At 39.7% G+C, this 24,556-nt stretch overlaps 1 protein-coding gene across 4 annotated transcripts in view; it reads left to right on the forward strand.

The window, feature by feature from the left end:
- The window catches only part of CFAP20DC (CFAP20 domain containing), a 203,446-nt gene that overhangs the window by 12,571 nt on the left and 166,319 nt on the right, over positions 1-24,556 (forward strand). For 3 of the 4 annotated variants that reach the window (XM_044452102.1, XM_044452103.1, XM_044452105.1), the window contains exons 2-4: positions 4,234-4,324; positions 8,924-9,013; positions 10,396-10,489. In XM_044452102.1, the coding sequence (XP_044308037.1) occupies positions 4,304-4,324; positions 8,924-9,013; positions 10,396-10,489 (205 nt within the window). In that variant the 5' untranslated portion in view covers positions 4,234-4,303. Of the gene's footprint in view, positions 1-4,233; positions 4,325-8,923; positions 9,014-10,395; positions 10,490-24,556 lie in introns of those variants that run through there. The other variant, XM_044452104.1, reaches the window with a different exon arrangement.

Consider the following 24,556-nt stretch of genomic DNA (forward strand, 5'->3'; position numbering starts at 1 on the left):
TTACCTGGAGGTTTAAAGGAATGAATCTTGGACTATTACTTCAAAGCACCTCTTGAGGCTTTTCTAACAAAATACAAAATTTCGAATAAGTAGTGCTAGTTTGTGTACAGTAGCAATGGAGGATTAGAAAACAATAGTTAAAGCCAATTAAAGACTATAATAGTAATTGTTGCAAGTTGCTCCTTGTCCTTACAGCTATAGTGTGTACAACTTATGAATGTCTACAAATATCCTGGGCTTTCCAAAACCAGATACTTACCTGGAAATGTCTCTTTCCTCAGAAGGCTCAGCAGGGGCCCATGGACACTATTATTTATATAGATAGATGTGGATAGATATAATTTTACTATCGAGCTTTAAAATAGTACTGATTTATGGGAAGATGAGACATCAGTTTATCACACATGAAGAACTATAGTATCTTTCAGGCAAGTGAATTTTGCATATTGAATATTTTAAACTAACTCTATCATAATGCCATCTATTCCCTCAAAATACAAGTTAACATAATAGATAGCCTTAGTAGAGTGTGTTGATATTCTTTATTGGCTGTCAATGTTTGAATACCAGAGCAAAGTAAAAATGATAGTATTTCCGGAGAACTGCAGACTTACAAAATAATGCCTGTCTCTCTGTTAATAAATACATCCTGTTGGTTTTAATATACTGCAGTGGTGTTTTACTCATACATAATTGTGGCTTATGATCTAACAAATGATTTAGATTACCATGTTTGTAGTTCAAGTTGCAAAGAAGACAGGCTTCTGTGAATTAGTCTGCAAAATCTGAACTAAAGGATTCTGTAAAGCTAATTCAGAAAGGCAGGATAGTTTTACATGAAAACAAATGAAGGCCGCCCTTTTCTTTGAAAAGCAGCAGGAAGGTACAGCCCTGCCTCTTGTAAGTTACACATTAAATTTACAAAAATTATTCACCTAAAATATTTTCACAGCCTTTCTGTCCACAAATACTTAATGGCAGTCATTGTTGCTGTCTCTTTCCTGCAGCTGATGGGAAAACTGATCTTATAGCCTTGTCTCCATAAGTGATGCTTGCTGGGCCCAGACTGCTTACACCAAATACATGGCAGTCTGGCTACCAAAATGAGTTGGGAAGAACTGCTAATCTTTAAGAAAGATATTGTTCTTGATTGGCAGTTAACAATAAGTACTTATCTGCTTGCAACACAAGCTTAATTTCCAAATAAGTCCAATAATGGTAGTAGTTAGCACACTCTACTAATGCTACTTTAGCAAGTCTTAAATAGTCATTTCAGTTTATAATTTTTTGCCATTTCTCTGTAAAATAGATTAAATTCCACACTGACTAGAATACCTACTACTTTTAAAATTAATAAGCAATACATCCAACAATAATGGTGGTACTATACCTGTGAAAGCATCCTTGGGACTAAATTGTTGGAGAGATGTCTTTTGACCAGGTTGAGAAATGTAACATTTCAATACTTATCCTTGACTAAAGCTGGCATTGAATAGTTGGAGTCCTTACATACAAGAGTTGCTGTCATGACTAATTCTGTGCTTTGGTGCTCAAAAAATCAAAAAACCCACATAGGAATTATTCTGCAAAAGGCAGGTAGTTTCTGTCAAGGACACTCCTATGATTCTTATAGGAAGAAAGCTGTACAGATTGCACAATCTTCACAGGTCCTATAACTACAGACTACTGAAAAGTTGGGCATGCTGAAAGGTACATGCGCTTGTAAGATGGTTGAGTATAATCATAAATCTGCAGTGTTGTCTGTGAGATATGTTTGTTTTGCTTTACTAATGAGAACAAAAATGCCTTTTTTAAAATGTAAAGTACAGTGGTACCTTGGCTCATGAACACCTTGGTTCATGACCAAATCAGGTCACAAACAAAAATTTCATGAAAATGTTGATGTGGGTCGTGAACTCCACATTGGGTGGTGACCAAGATCACAGCCATCTTCCCACCCCCCCAAAGTGGGGAGATGGCCACGATTGCAGTTCCGTTCATGCAGGGAAGACGTGAGTGATCACGGGCACACTCCTGCAGGAAAGACGGACGCAATCTTGACCATCTCCCACCTCAACCAGCAGAATCGTGGCCATCCCCCCCACCCCGAGTGGGGAGATGGCCTTGATCATGCTGGGGGCAGGGAGAGATGGTCAAGATCACGCCCAATTCTCCCTCCCCCAGCACGCCCATGATTGCACCTGTCCCCCCCCCCCCCCCCGTTGGGGGGGTGGGGGGCGGGCGGGGTGGAAGGGCCCAACCCGGGTTGGGTGGGGGGGGGGGGGAGATGGCTGCACTTGTACTCGGGGTGGGGAGGGGGAAATGGCCATGATCTTTGTTGTTCTTTGTCACTCTGCTTCACATTTTTCTGATTTTTTAAAAAATGGTTACAGAATGGATTAACCTTATTTACATTGAACCCTATGGGGGAATTTAACTTGGCTCATGACCAATTTGGGTCACGACTAGAGTTCTGGAACAGATTACGTTTGTGAGCCAACGTGCCACTGAATAGCCAGACTATTTTATTTGTTGAACAAAGAAATGTTACAGTACTGTTTAATCTCTTTTAAGTGGCTAATTCATACTGTCAATTTAACTGTACAATTTAAACTAATTACTAGATAATGCATTTGCTTCATTCATAAATGTATGTTTAAAAAAACCCTGATATTTACTTTGTGCAGTGGATGTGTTTGGATGTATTTCACAGCTGTAATAATAGGCATGATTGAATCAGTAGCATAAAACTATACAGTATAAATTATGATTTGAGAGATTTTGTTTTTGAAACTGTTTTATCTTCCAAATATAATGTGAACATTCTTTATGCACTAGCTAAAAATGAGCTGGCTACAAAATTCTAAGGTTCGTTAAATTTAAAGTTTCATTATAAATGTGCTCATGAAATAGAATTTAAAACAAACAAAAAGTTTGGAACAGATAAAGATCTATTAGAAAATGGTCCATGAAAGTTACTGACGGTAGATAAACCATATTAAAGTCTATTTTACATATGCATATATATCACTGGATTTCTTTATGCTTTATAACTTGCATACTTGACAACTCATGCCCATAGGTCTGAACTGATTGCACTGAAAAACTTTATTTGAATTAAATGTGAGGTGATCCTTTCTATACTATTTGTTCTGTGGTGACACATTTACTCATGTAAGCTGTCACTTCAGGTCATAGTTTCAAGTAATAAACATGCTTCTGTGCATCAGGACCTATCTGTAGCTTTTCACATGAACCGTGCTTCAAACTTTCAGTGCACTTTTAAACTCTGGTTCCAGTGTTCGCACTTAACTTGCTAGCAGATGCCAGCAACATAAAATACATTGTTAAATGTAAAAGAAACACCATCATCACTTGTAGATTGATTCATTGCCTCTTGATAGAACTAGGGATGCATGACTGCTGACTCCAGAAAGGAGTAGGCCCCCTTGAACAGTTCATTCAAATTTTCAAAGGGTCCGATTCTTCATGCTAGCTGCTGTCCTATCTTTAAGAGTGAATAGAACTATTTTGGGAATCAGCACTGAGTGGCAAAAAGTGGTAAAAGTCCCTTTGAGAATGAGAGAGGCCATCATGCCTCTCCTGTCTCTACCACAACCATGAGGAAGATGCTACTGGTACTTCCATCATGGAATATGGAAGCTGAACTGTGGTAAACCGCATTGGCTGTTTCTGCCAAGGATCATGGAATCCAGCCCTCATTATGCCAGTAGAAAAAGATGCAGTTTGAATTATCGTTACTTTAAAAGCATTCAAAAGGGAACAGCAGAGAGTGGAGTGGGCATCAGAATCAAGGCAGAGGTCTTGTGCAAATACCTTGCTTACTTTCTCACAGCACTCCTATAGAACCCAATTTAAACTGTTTAAAGTAGTTTCACTGGTGATTTGCTATTTTCAAAATTCATATGTTCTTGATGCTTTTCGGAATTAACTTTTAGAGTTCAATGTATTCGATCAGAATCTTACCTAACTTGCATTTTAAGTTGTTATATTCTTGAAATACTGTCAGAATGGATTGTTTAATATTGGGGTCTTCTGGAAATGGACCTGAACTTGCTTATAAGCACAGGTAGAATAAAAGAAGCCCAGAAGTCTTTTGCTTCTGATATTATGCAATAGTGTGAGTGCCAATCAATACTCCACACATGTGCATGCTTGATTTTTAGTAAAGCCTTTTATGGAATCTCATGTTATGGTAATTTTTCCCCCCAGTGACTCTTAGAAGTACCATATTGCTCACTGATGTGCTGAAATCATTCTCCCAGCAGAAATATCTGCCAGGATGTTTAAAAATGAATATCAGGTAAAGTAGAAATGTTTCTAACTTTTGCTAACTTGCATATCTTCTATACAGTTGGAAAAAGAGAACAAAATACTGGAAGTGTTAATCTGTAAGTGGGAAATTGGGAAAAAAAGTCCTTTGATTTGCAAATACTCTGTATGCCAGCGATTTTTTAAGATCAAGATCCAGTAATTTTAATTTCTGTTTCCAACATTTTAAGTCCACTTTGAAGAACTGATCAGAAGTCCATCCATTTTAGTTGGCTTTGATACCATTCTTTGACTATTCTTCCTGGACTTCGCAGCCCTTCTTTTTTGGCAAACTTAGTAGACTTCTAGGAAGAGGCATTAACTTCATGCTGGTATTGGGCATGCATTCATCAGGAATTAATTCATGGTTGTTGATCACAACATGTATTTGTGGAAGTAGGGAAAGAAGGGGCTTGACATTGCATTTCATGCAAGAGTTGTTCCTATTATCTTGAATTTACCGATTTTATAAGTTGCATATTCTTTCACTTTAATTCAAAGGTAGGCAACCTTTTTGGCCCTATGCTCATATCTGGCATTTAGAGAAACTGTCCTTGGCAAGACCACAAAAAGCTGCAAATGAATGAAACCAACTGAGTTCTTAGTTTCCCAAGAAGGGGCATTCATGGGACCAGAAGATGTCAGCAGCTAGAGATTCTCACTTTGCTTTACAGGGATCTCAGCTGCCAGAAAGAAATTTTGTTTTTGAGTAGGAGGGGTAGGGCATCTCAGGGGTCTCCAGTACAAAGACTTATTAAGAACTCGGGCACCATGTTGCCTGCCTCTGCATTATGCTGTATGTAAACTGCATATTGAGTGCACAAGTTTTTCTTTCTATGGCTTGTTTTTTATTAGCGAGATGTGTTTAGAATATCTGTGTGTGGAGCAATATCTAAAGAAAAACCTGTTGTTGTTTTTTCTACTGAGCCCTTTTAGATTGAAACCTGGGCTACAAACCATTGTAAGAAGTCTGTTGGTAAAGAATTGCCTACAGACTGCAAGTTGTTTCTTGGGGTGCTAAAAGGTACCAAGTTTATTTACCAAACATTTTGGATATTCCAGACTCACTGCCACATCCAAGAGAGCATAGATATAATTCGTATAAGAACTGCTTATATAGAACCACAGATTTCAGAATTTTAAGGGAATCCTTTTTGCACATATTTGTCTGACTATTTCAGATAATTCTGGTGTCTATTTTATAATGCATGCCTTACTTATATTGATTTAGGTCTGTTGTTCATATCTATCCCCATAACACATACAAATCTTTCCTGCACCTTTAACTGCAGGTAACATCAGAGGTGGTAGTAATGATTGACTGCTGTTATGTATGTTTTTTATGATTTCAATCCATTCATGCCCCTGGATGCTTGAGTGGTAGTGGTAGGCAAGACTGCTTTTTGTCCACTTTGGCTGGCATGCCATCTGTACTCTTCTGTGGAAAGGCCAATTATGTTCAGTGTTGCCCATGGTCTTTGTCATGGTTTCTGTGCATCACACATAAGGGTGCTGTGCCTGCACAATGCCACATTCAGGAAGATTCCTTTAGCTGAGCCTAGAATTTTTTGGCAGGAGCCCCAAACCCTCACAAACTCTAGTTTTTACTTCTCTACTCTCTTCACAATGCGTATTTCTCATTACTTCTGATCTCTGATCTCCCATGTTCCCATTTTCAAAGCCCTCCTCTCCACTCTTTATCCTTCACCAAAAAAAGAGAGAGATCCTTCTATTGTTACTCCTCCTTATTCTTGCATAGCCACTCAAACCAGCATTTCAGAAGTGTGCCAAATTCAGCATTATGATGCCCTCAACCAATGGCTGTTTTTTGCATTTGTTCTGCTTGAGCAAAGAACATCGAGTGGACAAGTTTTCACACTGCCAGGCCTTCACTAGACAGGCCCTTCTTAGAATGGAGATGTGGAAGCAGACTTTTGGTGCCATGAAACATGTCAGTGGCAATGAAGGTGAAGGCTCCTCAGCCCCGAGAGAGGCCACTAAAAAGCATCCGTCAACTGGTGGTTCAGGCAAGCGAAAGCCAGTTTAAGCATCTTCCAAACCGTCCAATGCCTCCAGTGTGCCCAAAAAGCACACAGAGAAGAGAAAGTACCTCAGCTCCAAGGATCATAAAATAGCCAAGAAGCCTCATAAGGCTAAACATGGCAAAAGGGCAGAAACAAATCACTCTCTGGCCTGTTCTGAATGTCGCAGCTCACCAACTTGAGCAACCACTCCACCTTCGCTCTGCCAGCCACGCTACCAATTCAAGCCTCTCTTTGACTTCAGCCCGATTAGAGTGCACTGGGGTCCAACCCAACCCATCAGGTCCAACATTGTTTTCGGAGGGTGAGAGTCACAATTCACCAGTGCAACCTCCAGCAGCTCAGAGCTCTCATGCAAGGTCAGTGCACACTGCAATCTGACCATGGTGCCAGTACCATGGACACTTGTTCATTCCATGCTCCTTCCTCCAACCCATCACCAATTTCTGTCCATTGTTCCATCCCTGGTGTCAGACTACTGACTTACTCATATGGGGGGAACGCATACTGGGGTACATACCCCTTCCCGAGACATTACTTTCACAGCTATCTGTGGGAACACGCTGCAGACCCTCATCAGTATGCCTGGCCATCAGCTCTACCTCCGCCTCTCTCTGCAGAGCACTGGTCTCCACCAAGACCACTCCAGTGTGCTGAGTGCAAACCAGGCACTTTTCAGAGCCTCCAAAAATCACCTTCCCTGTCGATCAGATCTGACTCTTCCGATCTGATGGAGTATGACTTGGACTCCAACTCATATGCAGACTCTGTGGAAACTGTTTCCATTTCCCTGGACAACACTGTCTCCTCCCAAGGCCCTGGATCCCCAGGGGAAAGCCTTGGACATTTTTCTAAACACGTTATCTAGATGGCCACGTCCAGAACATTTTCAAGTGGCATTGCTTCCTACCACTACTCTACCTTGTACTCTACCAAATGAACACAAGTTAGGGGATATGTGAGGGATCAATCCTTCATCCACTGCAGCAATTCAAGGGATATTGGAATTCCTGCACTATCTACTTCAAAGAGGACTTAAACTAACCTCTATCAAAGTGTGCTTAGCCTCAATCTCCACCTTCCAAGATCCACTCACAACTATGGATCTGTGCCTCATTTCTTAGAAGGTCTCTTTCCTGGTGGCAATTACCTCGGCTCACAGGGCAAACAAACTCTGTGCACTACGGATAGATCCTCCATATTTGATCTTTCATAAAGAAAAAGTTGTCCTCCACACCAATCCATCCTTCCTTCGTAAAGTAAAATGTTTGTTCCATGTCCATCAAGAAATAGTGCTTCCAGCATTTTACTTGACACCATTTATGGACATAGAAAAGGCTCTACATACGCACTGCATTTGTCACGCACTAGCCTTCTATCAGTCCTGAACCAAGTTGGTTTGCAAAAAAAAGTGACTGTTCATCAAATATGTGGACCACTCCAAAGGAGAACCGGCCAGGTACCAGCGTCTCACCTACTGGGTTGTAGAGACAATTAAATTAGCATACCAGCTAGTGGACCACTTGAAGAACAAAAGTTACAGGTATGCAGCCTGACTTTTTGGTAACTTCCAGATTGGATCACCAGAAATATCAGTTAGTTTGTGACTCTTTCAGAAACATCACCTAGTTTGTGATTCTGCAGCTAAAGTAGTAACAAAAATTTGGCTTATGGAGCTCCTTGTGTCCATATTTATACCATTTTTATTGGCTCCCTGTTTCCTTCAAGATCCAGTTCAGAACATAAATTACATTGGTTGATGGTTGGACTGATTAAGTGTAAAAATAAACATACGGCTTTTCTTGAGGACAATTTCTAAGTGTTTAAGAACTAGCATTAAACATAATCTAAAGATGACTGATGGAAAAAACTATAGAAACAAATGCATAATGGTGAAAATACATGCAAAGCTACATTAGCACAAGAAACAAAAATATAAGCTACAAAGTGGCTTCTGAAAAACCCTTTACTTGTGAGAAAAAAGAGCAGCAACAGTGCTATGTGGGCTTCATTCCTCAACAGTGATGCCATTAACAAAAGGGCCTTTTCTCTTGTACCCACCTGCCACATCTCAGATAGCAGAGAACATGGACCAGTCTTCTGCTGGGGAGCTGAATGTAAGGGAGGGTACCTAGCAGAAGATGGGGTCCTTAAGAGAACCAGTTTCCAGACAGGAAGAACTTTATAGGTAAGAATTATCTTGAACTGGTCCTAGAAAGAAAGAAATAGCCAAGGAAGATTAGTCAGCTCCAGTTAAATTTTTGGTCTCAACATTTTGGAGCTTCTGATTTCTTTTCAAGTGCCCTATCATATAGTTTCCATTGCATTGTTCTAATCTGGAAATAACTAAAGTATGAATGCCAGGCCCATCTACTTTAGAAAAGGAAACAGCTGGAAAAAGCTAGTAAAAACATTCAGGTGAATCAAGTTCATGACTGTTGCTGTGTGAGTTTCAAATAAATACTCCTGTGGTTCTGGTATTATAAGTGAAAGTAAACACAGTTGCAAAAGTAAATGAGTTGGACAGATCCTTCTTTGTTTTATTGCAGGGTGGCCCATTTGTTGAAATCTTCAGTGCTCAGGGCAAGAATCCGGGAACAAACTGGAAGGTTTTTGGCAGTCCATCGGTGATTGGGAAAGTATGTTTTATGGAGGAATAATAAGACCTTGGGATACAAACCACATAAAATGTACACGAAGCTTACAATTAGAATGTAATAAGGGCTTTGACCTGACTGTGGAAAAGTTGTCACTTTCTCTTCTTTAACCATGACAGAATAAATGACCACAGGAGTTAGCAGTCCATGCCTGCTTGCAAATGAGATTAGTTACAGCTGTAGTTTTACATCTAAAAAAAATCTGAATGAAGGAAGCCTAGAATAGCTTAGCTTTTCTGATTACCATTGGATCAAGCCCAAGCACAGTGGCTTCTACATTGTGTATGCTACTGTATGACACATTTATAAATACAAATTTTCAAAGACACTGGCAACTTATGCTATAGCCAGTATTTCCATGTTGCATTCCAGACCATGGGCATTATTCCTGTTCTCCAAATGGGAAAATTCTGACTTTATCTGGTAGTTTTGGCTCGTTTTACAAATGACTTTTTTCCTCTTGGTTAATTTGTTCTGCTAATTTCTAGGCAAGTTCTAATCCCCACTTTCAAGTTCACTGGGTGACTTTGGGCCAGTCACAAACTCTAAGCCCAACCTACTTCGCAGGGTTGTTGTGAGAATTCTTCACAAGAAGAAAAAAGTGTAGTAATAGTAGTAGTACAGTGGTACCTTGGCTCACGAACTTAATCCGTTCCAGGACTCTGGTCATGCCCAAATTGGTCATGAGCCAAGTTAAATTTCCCCATAAGTTTCAATGTACATAAGGTTAATCCGTTCTGTAACCATTTTTTAAATCACTTGTGGGGGGGGGGGATGGCCGCGATCGCAGTTCCATTCGTGCAGGGAAGGCGTGCCTGATTAGAGGTGTGCTCCTGCAGGAAAGACGGGCACAATCTCAGTCATCCCCCCCCCCCACGGCTCTGCTCTGCTGCTTCCGTCTTTCCTGCAGCAGTGCGCCTCTGATCACGCACGCCTTCCCTGCACAAAAGCAACTGCAATCATGGTCATCTCTCCACTCGGGGGTGGGGGGAGATGGCTGCGATCTTGGTTGCCACCCAAAGCAGTGTTCGCGACCCAAGTAAAAATTTTTCAGAAATTTTTGTTGGTGACTCAATTTGTTCGTGAACCAGGACGTTTTGAGCCAAGGTACCACTGTAGTAGTATTTACTATTATATCCCACATTTCAGTATTCACAGAGCCCACCAGGTGACTCCCAAAATTAAATAACTGTTAAACTTTGCCAGTAACCTTAGATCTCAACCAAATGCCTTCTCAGTCATCTTTAGTGAGGCAAGCACTGAATGTCACCAACAAACTCTGCTATTCTTTGCCCACAACAGTTAATAGCTGTTCAGTTGCATTGGTTGCATTAAGGATGATATACTCTTTGCTGATTTTCTAGGAGTTTGATAAGGAGGTGAAAGGCTTTGTCTTTGTTCTGGAAGGAAGTAGTCAAACAAACAAGATGCAGCTTCCTAAGGAAACAAGGCAAAATCGTAAGTACAAAAGTATACTATATGCATATAAATGTGCACATGTAATATAGAATCATAGAACTGGAAGGGGTCAGAAGGCCATAGTGTCCAACCCTGTGCTATTGTGTGACACTAAGTTACACCATCCCATTCAAATAATTGTCCAGATATTGTTTGAATGTTTCTAGTGAGGGAGAGCCTACAACTTTCTCACATAATAGGTTCTGTTGTAATGCTGCTCTGACAGTGAAGAAATTCTTCCTGGTGTATAGTCTAAATCTGGTATCTTTTAACTTAATGTTGTTATTCTGTGTCCTGCACTCTGGAATGAACAAGAAGAGATCTTGTCCTTCTTCTCTGTGACAGTCTTTCAGGTACTTGTAGAATGCTATCTCCCCTCAGCCTTCTCTTCTTAAGGCTGAACATGCCTAGTTCTTTCTTCAGAGAACTTTGCCACCTGTCCCTGAATCATCCTTCTTGCCCTCCTCTGTATCTTTTCTAGCTTTTCTGCATTTTTTTAAACTTAGATGCCCAGAACTGGACACAGTACCCTAGTTGAGGTCTGACTTGTGTTGAGTATAATGGAACTAGTTTTGGAGGTGATACTTCTGTTAATGCAGCCCAAAATAGCATTTCCCTTTTTGCAGCTGCATCACATTTTTGGCTCATATTTAGGTGGTGAACTGCAACCCCAAGATCCTTCTCATTTGCAGTATGGTTGAACCAAGTATTCCCCATTTTGTAGCAATGCATCTGGTTTCTCTTTACTAAGTGGAGGACTTGATGTTTGTTCCTACTGAATTTCATTCTGTGTTCTCTGCCGGAAGTTCTAACGTATTGAGATAACCCTATATCTTATCTCTGTCTTCCAGGATAATTGCTATTCCACAGTTTTTTGTCATCTGCAAATTTGATTATCTTTCCTTGTACTTCCTCATCTAAATCATTAATTAAAAAGTTGCGGAGTACCAGTCCCAGGATAGAACCCTGTGGCACCCCCCTTGTCTCCTTTCCCCAGTATGCATATGTGCCATTGAATGTGCCAGTGTATGCATTCTCTGAGTCCGATTTTGCAGTCAATTGTAGATCCACCTAATGGTTGTACAAGTGAGCACACTTTTTGCTAGTTTGGTAATCAGGATGTTGTGGGACAGTTTGTCAAAGGCTTTGCTAAAGTCCGGATAGATTATGTCCACAGCATTCCCACAGTCCATTTGGGAGTTTACCCAGTCAAAAAATGAAATCAGATTAGTCTGGCAGGATTTTTTCTTGAGAAATCCATGTTGGCTTCTAGCAATTACTGCATTGTCTTCAAGGTGTTTGCAGACTGTTCATTTTATAATTTGCTCTAGAATTTTTCCAGGGATTGATGCCAGACTAACTGATCTATAGTTCCTAGGTTCATATTTTGTTCACAGGGACAACATTAGCCCTTCTCAAGTCATCTGGCACTTCTGTCTTCCATGAATTCTCAAAGATGATAGGTAGTGGTTCTGAGAGTTTTTCCACTAGATCTTTTATGACTCTGGGATAAAGTTCATCTGGCCTTGAAGATTTGAACTCATTTAGCCCAATTAGAAGATCCTTGACTATTTGCCTGTTGCTTCCAACCTGCCCCCTTCATCTTATACTATACTTTGTCAGGGAGGTTGTAGCTCTTTTGGGAGAAGAGTGAGCCAAAGTAGGAGCTGAGCACTTCTGTCTTTTCATTGTAATCTGTTATCATTGTTTCATCCACATTGTTTGAACTCTCTTCTCTTTTGTCTTGTCTTTTGCTTTGGATCTATTTGAAGAAGGCTTTTTTGTTGTCTTTAGCTCTCCTTGCTAGCCTCAGTTCGTTCATTACTTTAGCCTTCCTGACATCATCCCTGCAGTTCCTAGCCTGACCTTCCTTCCACCTCCTGTACATGCCCTTTTTTGTTTTCAGATCATCTCTTAGCATTTTGTGAAGCCACATGAGCTTTCTTTGTTATCTACTACTCTTTTTTCTTGTTGGAATTGCATTTAAGCATTTCATTTTTAAAGATATCCCACCCATCTTGGGCTCCTTTACCCTTCAGAGTAGATTGCCATGGGACTTTGTTTATCATTGCCCTGAATTTGTTAAAGTTGGCTTTTTTGAAATCCAGACTCCATGTTTGGCTACATTTAGTTTTAAGTTCCTTTATTATTGAGAATTCAAGTAAGGCATGTTCACTTTCCGCCAGAGTTCCCATAGTTGTTATTTTGTCCACTGTGTCTTCCCCTGTTGGTTAGTATCAGATCCATTAAAGCTGTGCCTCTTACTTCTGCTTCTGCTTTCTGCTAGAGGAACACATGTTAGGATTCTCTTAGAGGGATTGTGTTTGGCAGAGTTTGAATACCAACAGATAGTACAGAAATTGAAGTTTCCCAGGAAATTGAAGTCCATACATGCATTTGTTTAATAAAATGCCATTTGCATCAATTGGACCAGAGTTGAACAATAATTATAAAGTCCGGCTGGTTTTTAAGTGCTACTTAGAGTTCTGTTTACCCTGATATTTTAATCGATTCTTTCCTTTACTTTTTGCTCTTCTGCACTGCACTAGTATAGAGAATATTGTATGGTACTTAGATGAGGGAAAGCCAAGTTTGACTCCTCATGTGGGTGCATAGTAAACCAGGTGGCTTCCAACACAACCTGCCTCATAGTGTTGTTGTTAGGATAAAATGGTGGGGGGTATTCCTGTATGGTATCCTGAACTCCTTGGAAGAAAGGTGGGATGATACTGTAAAAAAATATGTACTTGGCAAGTGACTCTGAGTCTGAGAAGTCCCTTCCTATTGAAGCAAATGTTTCGCTTTACAAAGTGTTTCTTTTCTAAGGGGCCAGATGTTTTCCTTCCCTGTTGTCAAGTCAGTAACAGGCCATATGTGAACTTTGTCAGATTGCATAGGCCCACTAAAGATGACAGATAACCCCAGTGTATGTAGTGATGTGGGTCTTTAATCTCTTTCAGTGCATCCTGTAAAAAGACCTGCAATCCTCTGTTTTTGGTATTGTGAGGTTTGCATTTATAGTGAGAAATGTAACACATAACCTCCTGTTTTTAATTAAGGCTATGAGATTACCAAGGCTTGAGCACTGTTGAGGAAAGCTTATGTATGAGAGTCACTTTTCTCACAACCTTCCATCTCTTAGATCATGACTTGATCTGGGTGAAAAAACTGTCAGATGTTAGCCTTCACCAAGGACCCTTCCCAAAGACTGTTTGATAGCTCAGCAGATGCACAAATTGTTTATTGTATAGAATCTGGTGCCTTTCCTCAAGGAAAATGCTTGTGTTTCAGCATCTCACTGTTGAGCAGTGTTGCATATTTTTGTCTCTAGAGAGTCCCTGCAGTTTAGCATGCAAACAGGGTACTTCCTGATTTGAATATCTAGATAGCTCCTGGCAGCATCAGTGGCCTCACCAATGATTAGCAGTATACCACCACTTCTTCGTCGTGGCCTCTGTGCATCACACATATGTGTGCTGCGCCTGCTCAGTGCCTAAGGCCAAAAGATTGAAAGCTAACAGTTTTTGGCAGGAAACTCTGCTCCCCTCCCCTTCAATAATATATATAGAGCAGAGTGTCCGCCATTTTACTCAGCCTTTGCGACCGCCGTTCACTGTGCCTCGTGCCACTATCGCTCTCGCTTGGATTTTTGCTACTTACCTAGTTTGTTCATTCTTCCCTTATTCCAAGTTCTTATATTCCAAGTTCTCTAGTTCTCCTTTCGACACTATCTCTCTTGTTCTAAAAAAAAAAACAAAACAAAACCAAAAATATTATCTATTCCCTCTGCACTATCCTCTTCTTTTCCTTTTCACAATGGCACAGCGAGCGGCCTTCCACAAATGTGTGGAGTGCGGGTCCAAGATGTCCCCGGTGGACCCACACGACCTGTGCCTCCTTTGTTTAGGTGAGGGGCACAGGACGGATAAATGTGGCCATTGTTTGGCATTTACTAAGCAGGCCCGGTAGAATAGGGAAAACCACCTGCAGAAGCTACTTTGGGACCAAGCTCTCATGCAATCAGATCAGCTGGTTGCGGAGTCAGCTTCCGCCTCAGCCACCCTTGCCCGGCGTCCGGCTCCTGCTTCGGCTGCGCCCTTGCAACGCCCTGCTCCTGCCTCTGCCTTTGGCACTGCGCAGGCGCAGCACCCATATGTGTGAATGCACAGATGGCCACTCGAAGAACATCAGTTACAGGTAAGCAACCTGCTTTTCCAGTATACATGCCTTCTTAAGGTCCTGTTGCTGGTATGGGCCCTTCAAAGAAGGGGGTTTTAACAAGGTGTAGAATGGACTGCTGTCAAAGCAAGATCTGGAAAAGAGTGCGATATATGCTGACTCAACAGGAGGTATTTAATCTTAAATTCCTGGCATAGTTGTCCAGGTGAAACTGACAAGAACTTTCTCCAGAACTTGTCTTGATGAGATTAGTCAGTTTTACCTCTCTTTCTCCCGCAACCCCCCAAAAATTTTGGATCTGTGGTACCAGGGTTTTAAAACTTTTCCTCTTGGCTATTTTTCTACTGCTAATCTTCCCCACCCTGCGTCCCCCAGATACACATACTGTTCCTTGTAAGCTAGATTAATCTGATAATAATTATAATGACTGGCTGAAGGGCACCTGCCAAATTTTTAAGCAGTCTGGCAATTTTATCTTAGATAGCTGTCTTCACAATCTGACACCCTTAAGATCACCATACTGTCTTCAACAGTCAGTCAAACAGTTATGTCAAACCATAGTTCACAAGTCTTCTGTATCATGCCATAGCTGGCATTGTGTCTTTACCTTGAAAGCAGAGTGTCTGAGTAAAAGCAAATTGACTTCTGTTTGTCCTTAAATTCAGCACTGATGAACCAGTCATCGCTTCCATCACTGAAGATTCGGAGGCATAGTGAGCATAGCATAGCTTCCAAGCATGTTGAATTCTAGCATTTTGCATTCTGAGTGCTGAGAACTTGTGAACTAAGGTATGTTCTGAAAGAAGGACAATGTAGAGTAGTAATAGTATATTTATTTGCCTAAAGTGATTACAAAGTAGAATTGAAATTCTGGGAATTGAGATAGGAGAAGTATGATCCATTGTGCTAGCCATATCACTGCATATTATTTTTCTGCGGCAGTCTTTCTGGCAATGAGTTACAGCCTAACTTTGTATGGAAATATTCTTCAATAAATAAAGACATTCTTTCTGTATTTAAAAGGTTCTTTTAAGATGTTTTGCAGCATGTGTTTACAGTTTGTAATGCTTATCTTTGCTAAGACTGTGCAGGGGGGCAGTTTACAAAGTTCTAGAAAATTAGCCATTTCTTTTGTCTTAGAGATTATTATATTTTGGAAACAGATTTAAAATTAGAGATAATGTAGCCAAATTCTTTTGCCTTCTCTGAGGTGAAAAGAATCTACTTCCATTTCTGCCATGACAGTCTGCATTTAGGTTCTGCTTCTACGTTACAGCTTCTAGACATAGGAACTTTTACTTTCTTTGGCCACAGTATTAGCACTCTACTCTAACCACCACACTCCCTCTCGTTGTCGAAGATTCAAGATGGTGTGCATCTATGAGCTAAGTGATATTCTTAATAACTTGCTGAAACAGTTGCAGCCACAACTGGTGATGTGTTAGGTAGCTTTGGATGCTTCTTGTGGTGCTGGAGACATTGGGCCAGACCCATTTCAAATATTAAACAGGTTCAATGCTCTTCATTCCCTTAGAGGAGTGGGGGCAGTTTGGTGGATAGTATACCTGCCAACAGTCATATTGTCCAGTGACTGGATCCCTGCTGAAATATTCAGTAGCATTTAAAGGTTCTCAGGGCCTTTGAATGCCAGAAATACAATGCCCAGAAAATCTGTTGTCCCTTCCCTATACAATTTTGAATTCATATTTTTGGATTAAGTTTTACAGGGAAAAAAGAGCAAACTGAAATCCTCAGGATTTGAATGAGAAGTGTGTGATCCTAGATCAGTCTGTGCTAACCTGATGCCTTCTAGATGTGATAGGCTATAACTCACATTTTCCCCAATCTGACTGGCAATGATGAGAGTTGTTGTCTACCATCTCAGGAAGGCAGCAGGTTGGGGAAGACTATGTGAGCTGCTGTCTGCTCTCACTCCACCCTACTATTGTTGAAGGGCCATAACATTAGCTGTTTCAAATTATATTTGATATAACTTGGATTTAGAACTTTTCATCCATGTGATGTGGTTGCCATACAATGTATTTGGTTCCAGTATTTGTTGGACAGCGTTATGTAATTACAAATTAACTTTCCAGACACTGGTGATATGAGAAATGAGACGTTTTAAAATATGCCACTGCAGTTATGCTTATGGAGTCAATTAAGTTTAAATTTCTGCTATAAAAATTCAATTTCTCTCAATATTTAATGAATCTTTTATGAGAAATAAAACTTAAACATGTTTGTTGGCAGTATTACAACAAAATACTTGGGTTTGTATTTTCTTAGTGCTTAAGCCTGTAGGCTAATTACCACTTAATTATAACCAAATAATCTAAAGATGGGCCTTAAAACCTCTTTTTAAAAGAGTTAACAGCAGACAAATGTTGGCAAAATTGCTCAAGGTGAACTGGCTCACAACTAGAGCGCGTTGGTGACTTCCCACCTTGACTTCTGTAACGCGCTCTACGTGGGGCTACCCTTGAAGACAGTCCGGATACTTCAATTGGTTCAAAATAGAGCTGCCAGGCTGCTGACGGGGACTGGGTGTTATGTTCACATGACTCCAGTCCTCCATCAGCTTCACTGGCTTCCCATTGAAGTCCGGGCCCAATTCAAGGTGTTGGTGATGACCTATAAAGCCCTAAACGGCTTGGGTCCTGGTTACCTGAAGGAGCTCTTACGTCCATATATGCCTGTCCGCTCCCTGAGATCTGCGGGAGAGGCCCTTCTCCGGGAACCCTCCGTGAAGGAAATTAGGAGGGTGAGTACTCGGAGGAGGGCTTTCTCTGCGGTGGTGCCCAATCTATGGAATGCGCTCCCCAGAGAGGTCCGCCTGGCGCCGTCGTTATTTTTTGTTTCGGCGCCAGGTGAAGACCTTTTTATTCAAACGTCATTTTAACTGTTAATAGTATTTATTTATTTTATTCTTTGTCCAGGGCGACTTATTTTATACTGTTAATTTATATTATTTTAATTGAAGTTATTTATGTTGTGAGCCGCCCCGAGGCTTCGGCGAATGGGGCGGCATAGAAGCTTTCTAAATAAATAAATAAATAAATAAATAAAATAAACTATGTTATTTGTTCCGCAAGGTAACTTTCTTATCCCAGGCTCACATTTCCTTCTGATGTTTACACATAAGTAGATTTGAAGTCGGGTCCTTCTGGAAGATTGTTCTATTCAGGGTAGGAAAAATATATCCAACTTTCAACCACTTGTATTTTACAGTTGTCTTTCAATAACCTGAAATATGCTGGGGATGTAAAATGTCCCAAAATTTATTGATTTTTGGCACTTCAGTGATTTAGGTACCCCAAACAATGTGCAGTGTGTTAAGGCACAATGCCTCATGCCTTTTTAATGAAACTACAGGTTTTTTTAGTCTCATTTGAGTGCCAGGAGGAAAAAACGTCCTGACTCAAAAGCTGAGGTAGTGAAACTCAAAATCCATTATTATGCTTATGGCAATCTGATGGGGCAAAGAGTAAGGGTAGTGAGGGTAGTTTACATCAGTTCATATTTAGAATTACATAAATGATTATCTTTGAAAGAAAAACTACTTTTCCACTCCTATTAATTCTGCTTGGAAGAAAACCTACTTTTCCAACCTTACTAATTCAGTGTTGTTATTGGGCCAAGGAAAAATATGACTTTTTCTTTTTTTTAATAAATTTTTATTAAAATTTTAAACTAACACTAAAAGCATCAAACATCACATACATCGGATTTACTGGGTCAACCCCCTACTACATATATTTTAGCATTCTAAAGTCAAATTCAAATCAATTTATAATAATTTGAAAACATCTCTAAGTTTACGCCAAGTCCCGTTTCTCTAGCCAGTTATAAAAAGAATCCCAAGTTCGATAGAAGTCAGTGTCCTCTTTCTCCTTCAATGATAAAGTCAATCTATCCATTTCTGCGCAGTCCAAGATCTTTCTTACAATCAATCCATTGGTGGGTAGTTCCTCACTTTTCCAATATTGAGCAAATGCAATCCTCGCCGCTGTGATTAGGTGCAGTATCAGATACATTTCCTGTCTGTTAACATCTTCTGGTATGATGCCTAACAAGAAAACTTCAGGTTTAAAAGCAAAAGGTTTTTGTAATGTTTACTCCATCCATCTATGTATTTTAATCCAATACTTTTTCACATTATCACAAGTCCACCACATATGATAGAAAGTACCCACTTTATGTTTACATGTCCAACATGTATTTGACATATTTGGAAATAGCTTAGCTAATCGACTTGGTGACAAATACCATCTGTAGAACATTTTATATAAATTTTCTTTATACGAAGTTGCTAATGTTACCTTAATGTTTCTTTCCCATAGTTTTTTCCACTTTTCTAGTTCCACATTAAATTCAAAGTTTTGTGCCCATGTTAACATAGTTTCCTTAATCTGTTCCCCTTCCATTTTCCTGTCAAGTAAAAAATCATACAGTCTTTTAATAATTTTCTCATCTGTTTTAAGCATCACTTGATCAAACTCTGTTAGGTCTTTGTAAAACCCCCATGTTTTACAGTCTTTAGCATATCTCGATTGCATCTTCACCTTATACCACCAGGAAATATTAAGTCCCTGTTCTTGTATTTCTTGCTCCAGTTTCAGGCCACCATCCTTATCCAAGATATCATCATATCTTATGATCTTTTCAAAGTTCAATACATTTGGATATACAAAAGCTTCCACAGGTGAGAGCCATCTTGGTAATTTATTATACACTTTTAGCTTTAGTTTTTCCCACACTGACATTAAAGATCTTCTAATAAAATGACTCAGAAAAGACCCATGTGACTTAGCTTTTTCATACCACATATAAGCACGCCAACCAATCTGCAAGTCATGACCTTCGAGATACAAAATTCTCTTATTTCGCAAAGTTATCCATTCTTTTAGCCAAGTTAAAACAGACACTTGATAATACAACATCCAATCGGGAAGACCAAAACCTCCATTCCTTTTAGCTTCCTGAAGCATTTTTAATTTAATCCTTGGTTTCTTTTTTCTCCAGATAAATCTCAAAATTTGAAAATTTAGATCATCAAATAATTTTTTATCAATTTTTACAGGAATCATTCGAAACAGAAACATAAGTTCAGGTAATACATTCATTTTAACAAGTACTATTCTTCCCATCAAAGATAATTGTAAATTGGCCCATTTTTCCCAATCACCTTTGATATCCTTCAATAATTTATTATAATTATCTTCTTTCAAAGTAGTACATTTAGCTGTAAGATAGATTCCCAAGTATTTAACCTTTTTAACAATCTGCAAATCTACTTGTTCTTGGAGTCTTTCTTTTTGTTCTCGCGTAAGTTTTTTAACCAACAGTTTCGTTTTTTCTCTATTTATTTTCATTCCCGTAACCTCACCATATTCTTCAATCCGTTATAAAAGTTTAGGCATTGTTACAAAAGGTTCCTCCGTTATAAAGCCCAAATCATCTGCGAATGGTTGCAATTTATAACTTCCGTCCCTAATTCTAGTGCCTTTGATGTCCTCGTCATCCCTAACACTTCTATTCAGTACCTCTAAAGTCAAAATAAACAGTAGGGGTGACAGCGGACATCCTTGTCTTGTGTCCTTTTGGATCTCTATAGGGTTTGAAAGTTCTCCATTAATTAAGATCCTGGCTGACTGTTTTTGATAAATACTTGATATCGCATTCATAAATTTTTCACCAAACTCCATTTGAATCATCTGTTGCCTCGTAAATTGCCAATTAACATTATCAAATGCTTTTTGGGCACCCATAAACAGTAAAGCCATTGGTTTTTCAGTATGCATCTCATAATATTCTAAGATATCCAAGATGGTTCTCAAGTTATTCTTCATTTGTCTTTTTGGCAAAAAGCCATTTTGGTCTGGATGAATAAAGTCTATTAATAACTTCTTTAGTCTTTCTGCCAGTATAGAAGCAAAAATTTTGTAATCCACATTTAATAATGATACGGGTTGGTAGTTTTGAATCTGTGCTACATCCATATCTTCTTTCGGTATTAATGTGATATTTGCCTCAGTCCAAGTAGTTGGTATTTTAGCATTTAACAGTGCTTCATTGCATATATCTTTTAAGAGTGTAGCAAAGAAAAATATGACATTTTCAAATGGCTCTGCAGTAAGTGCCCTCCCCCACTTGAAATTATTTCTGAATGGGGAAGATGTTTGCTATATTTTTTCCTAATTTTGCACAATGGAGGGTTTTCCTAGGATGGAAAGGAAAGCATTTGCAGGGGCCCATATGCAATTCTAAATGCTTTTGTCCTGTTTCTGTGAGGAGGGAGGGAATAAAGCATAGCCAGCCTAGAAAAATGGTATTTACTCTCTTTTGACTGTGTGGGTACAATAGAAGGGCTTCCTAGGAAAGAAAAGCATCTTTGGGGGTGCACGTACAATGCTACATTAATTTCCCCATTCTTTGAGTAAGAATGGGGAAATAAATCACTAGAAAGAAGTGGTGGTCGTCATGGTATTATGCGCTGTGAAGTTCCAGGGTGTGCCTTCCTTTATGGAGTCAGTTCATCTCATATTTGGTCTTCCTTTTCTTCTGTCTTTGACTTTCCCTACCATAATTGTCTTCTCCAGGGAGTTTTGTCTTCTCACAATCTGCCCAAAAATAAGACATCCTTGGTTTTGTCACTTTTAGGGAAAGCTCTTCTAGGGAAAGCTCTAGCTTGATAAACTCTCTCTTGTCTCTATGAAACTCTCACTATGAATATGTTAGTGCAGCATATTCATAAAGCTCTTCTCCAGCATGATGTTTCAAATGTATCCGTTTTCTTCCTGTCAGCTTTCTTTTCTGTCCAGCTTTCACATGCATACATTGTGATTGGGAATACAATAGTATGAATGATCTTGACCTTGGTCTCCTGCGCAGTCTTAGATCTGTGATGTGCATGTCTGTCTTTGAATTTCTTAGCTACAGTCTCCCTTTCAATTGATGACTTAGCCAAGGTACATAAAACCTTTCATAAGTTCAGTTTCTTCATTATTAAGTGATTAAGAAGACAAAAATCTTGACCACAGAAGAATTACAAGGCTTTACTCTTAATAATGCTTGTTTAATTTTGTTTTCTTCAGGGTTTGTTTCAGTGCTTTGCTGCTTTCTGCAAACAGTCTGGTATCATCTGTATATCTTAAATTATTGATATGTCTTCTACCAATTTTCACTTTTTCCTGTAATGCTAATCTGGTTTTCCTTATAGTCTGCATACAGATTGAACAGAGAGGGAAATGAAATACGCAATGGGAAGCCATTGTGTTTCTCCATATGGTGTCCTAACAGTAGGACAGCATTGCCCATGGTATGCAACAGGACAATCAAGTGCTGAGGCATACCCATATCTTTCAGGACCATCCATAGCTTCTCATGAGTCACTCATTTCAAAGGCTTTGCTCTATCTACAAAGCATACACTGATCTTTTTCTGAAAATTCTTGGTGCACTCCAGTAGCCAACATTTACTTGCCATATGATCTCCAGTGCCTCTTCCTTTTCAGAATCCATTCTGGATGTCCACCATTTCTCGCTCCATATAGGATAGTATTCTTTGTTGCAAAAACTTGAATGTCTCTTTTAATTACATGAGAAATTAGTACAGTGGACCTGAAGTTTCTGAACTTATTTGCATCTTCTTTTCTTTTCTTTTCTTTTCTTTTCTTTTCTTTTCTTTTTGAGGATTGGAATTTATATTCAGTGTTTCCAGTCTGTGAGCTGTTGTATTGTTTTTCATGTTTGTTGGCATTTTATTGTTAGTATTTGGATTAGTTTAGTCTCTGCAGTTTGGAATAGTTCTGTCTTGTCTACTCCAGGTGCTTTGTGCCTTCCTAGTACCTTTAGAGAAGCTTTCTTTTCACTTTCTAAAATTGCAGGCTCTTTCTCATAAGATTCCTATTTGAATAGTCTGTCATACTTTCATCTCTTCTGTATATTCAGTATATTCTTTCCACTTTTTCTTTTGTGTTTTCTGGGTCAGACAGTGTGCCCCCATGGTTTTTTTTAACATTCCTAATCTAGGTCTTATTCCTTCATGGATCACTGCCTTGTTGTGGCGAAGGGGCTTGCGTAGCTCAATGAAGCTATGAGCTATGCCGTGCAGGGCCACCCAAGACGAACAGGTCATAGCAGAGAGCTCAGACAAAACATGATTCACTGGAGAAGGAAATGGCAATCCATTCCAGTATCTTTGCCATGAAAACCCCATGGACATACCAAAAGGCAAAAAGCCGGAAGATGAGCCCCTCAGGTCAGAAGGTGTCCAATATGCTACTGGGGAAGAGCGGAGGGCTAGTACTAGTAGCGCCAGAAAGAATGAAGCGACTGGATCAAAGCCGAAAGGACACTCAGTTGCAGATGTATCTGGTGGTGAAAGGAGAGTCCAATGCTGTAAAGATCTATACTCCATAGGAACCTGGAATGTAAGATCCATGAATCAAGGCAAGCTGGATGCGGTCAAATAAGAGATGACAAGACTGAACATTGACATCTTAGGAATCAGTGAACTAAAATGGACAGGAATGGGTGAAGTTAATTCAGATGACCATCAGGTATACTACTGCGGGCAAGAATCCCTCAGAAGAAATGGAGTAGCCTTCATAGTCAATAAAAGAGTAGGAAAAGCAGTACTGGGATACACTCTCCAAAATGACAGAATAATCTCAGTTCAAATCCAAGGCAAACCATTCAACATCACAGTAGTCCAAGTCTATGCCCCAACCACTGGTGCTGAAGAGGCTGAAGTTGATCGGCTCTATGAAGGCCTACAACACCTTCTAGAATTAACACCAAAAATTGATGTCCTTATCATCATGGGGGATTGGAATGCTAAAGTAGGAAGCCAAAAGATAACCAGAATAACAGACAAGTTTGGCCTTGGAGTACAAAATGAATCAGGGCACAGGCTGGTAGAATTTTGTCAAGAGAATGCAATGGTCATAGCAAACACTCTTTTCCAACAACCCAAGAGACGACTCTCTACACATGGACATCACCAGACGGTCAACACAGAAATCAGATTGACTATGTGCTCTGCAGCCAAAGATGGAGAAGCTCTATACAGTCAGTAAAAACAAGACCAGGAGCTGACTGGCTCAGATCATGAGCTTCTTGTTGCAAAATTTAGGCTTAAACTAAAGAAAGTAGGGAAAAGCACTAGGCCACTCACGTATGACCTAAATCATATTCCTAGTGAATATACAGTAGAGGTGACAAATAGATTTAAGGAATTAGATCTGATTGACAGAGTGCCTGAAGAACTATGGACAGAGGTTGGCAACATTGTACAAGAGGTAGCCACTAAAACCATCCGAAAGAAAAAGAAATGCAAGAAAGCAAAATGGCTGTCTGAGGAAGCTTTACGAATAGCTGAGAAAGAAGGAAAGAGAAAGGCAAGGGAGAAAAGGAAAGATACAGCCAATTGAATGCAGAATGCCAGAGAAGTAGCTGGAAGAGATAAGAAGGCCTTCTTAAATGAACAGTGCAAAGAAATAGAAGAAAACAATAGAATAGGGAGGACCAGAGATCTTTTCAAGAAAATTGGAGGTATGAAGGAAACGTTTAATGCAAAGATGGGCATGATAAAGGACCAAAATGGCAGGGACCTAACAGAGGCAGAAGAGATTAAGAAGAGGTGGCAAGATTACACAGAAGAACTATACAAGAAAGAGCTTAATGTCCCTGATAACCACAATGGGGTGGTCACTGACCTCAAGCCAGACTTCCTGGAATGTGAAGTCAAATGGGCCTTAAGAAGTCTGAGCAACAACAAAGCTATTGGAGGTGTCAGTATTCCAGCTGAGCTATTCAAAATCTTAAAAGACAATGCAGTAAAAGTGCTACACTCAATATTCCAGCAAACTTGGAAAACTCAACA

The sequence above is a fragment of the Varanus komodoensis genome, unplaced genomic scaffold (assembly GCF_004798865.1).
Source record: "Varanus komodoensis strain SLA01 unplaced genomic scaffold, ASM479886v1 scaffold6_4, whole genome shotgun sequence".
NCBI lineage: Eukaryota > Metazoa > Chordata > Lepidosauria > Squamata > Varanidae > Varanus > Varanus komodoensis.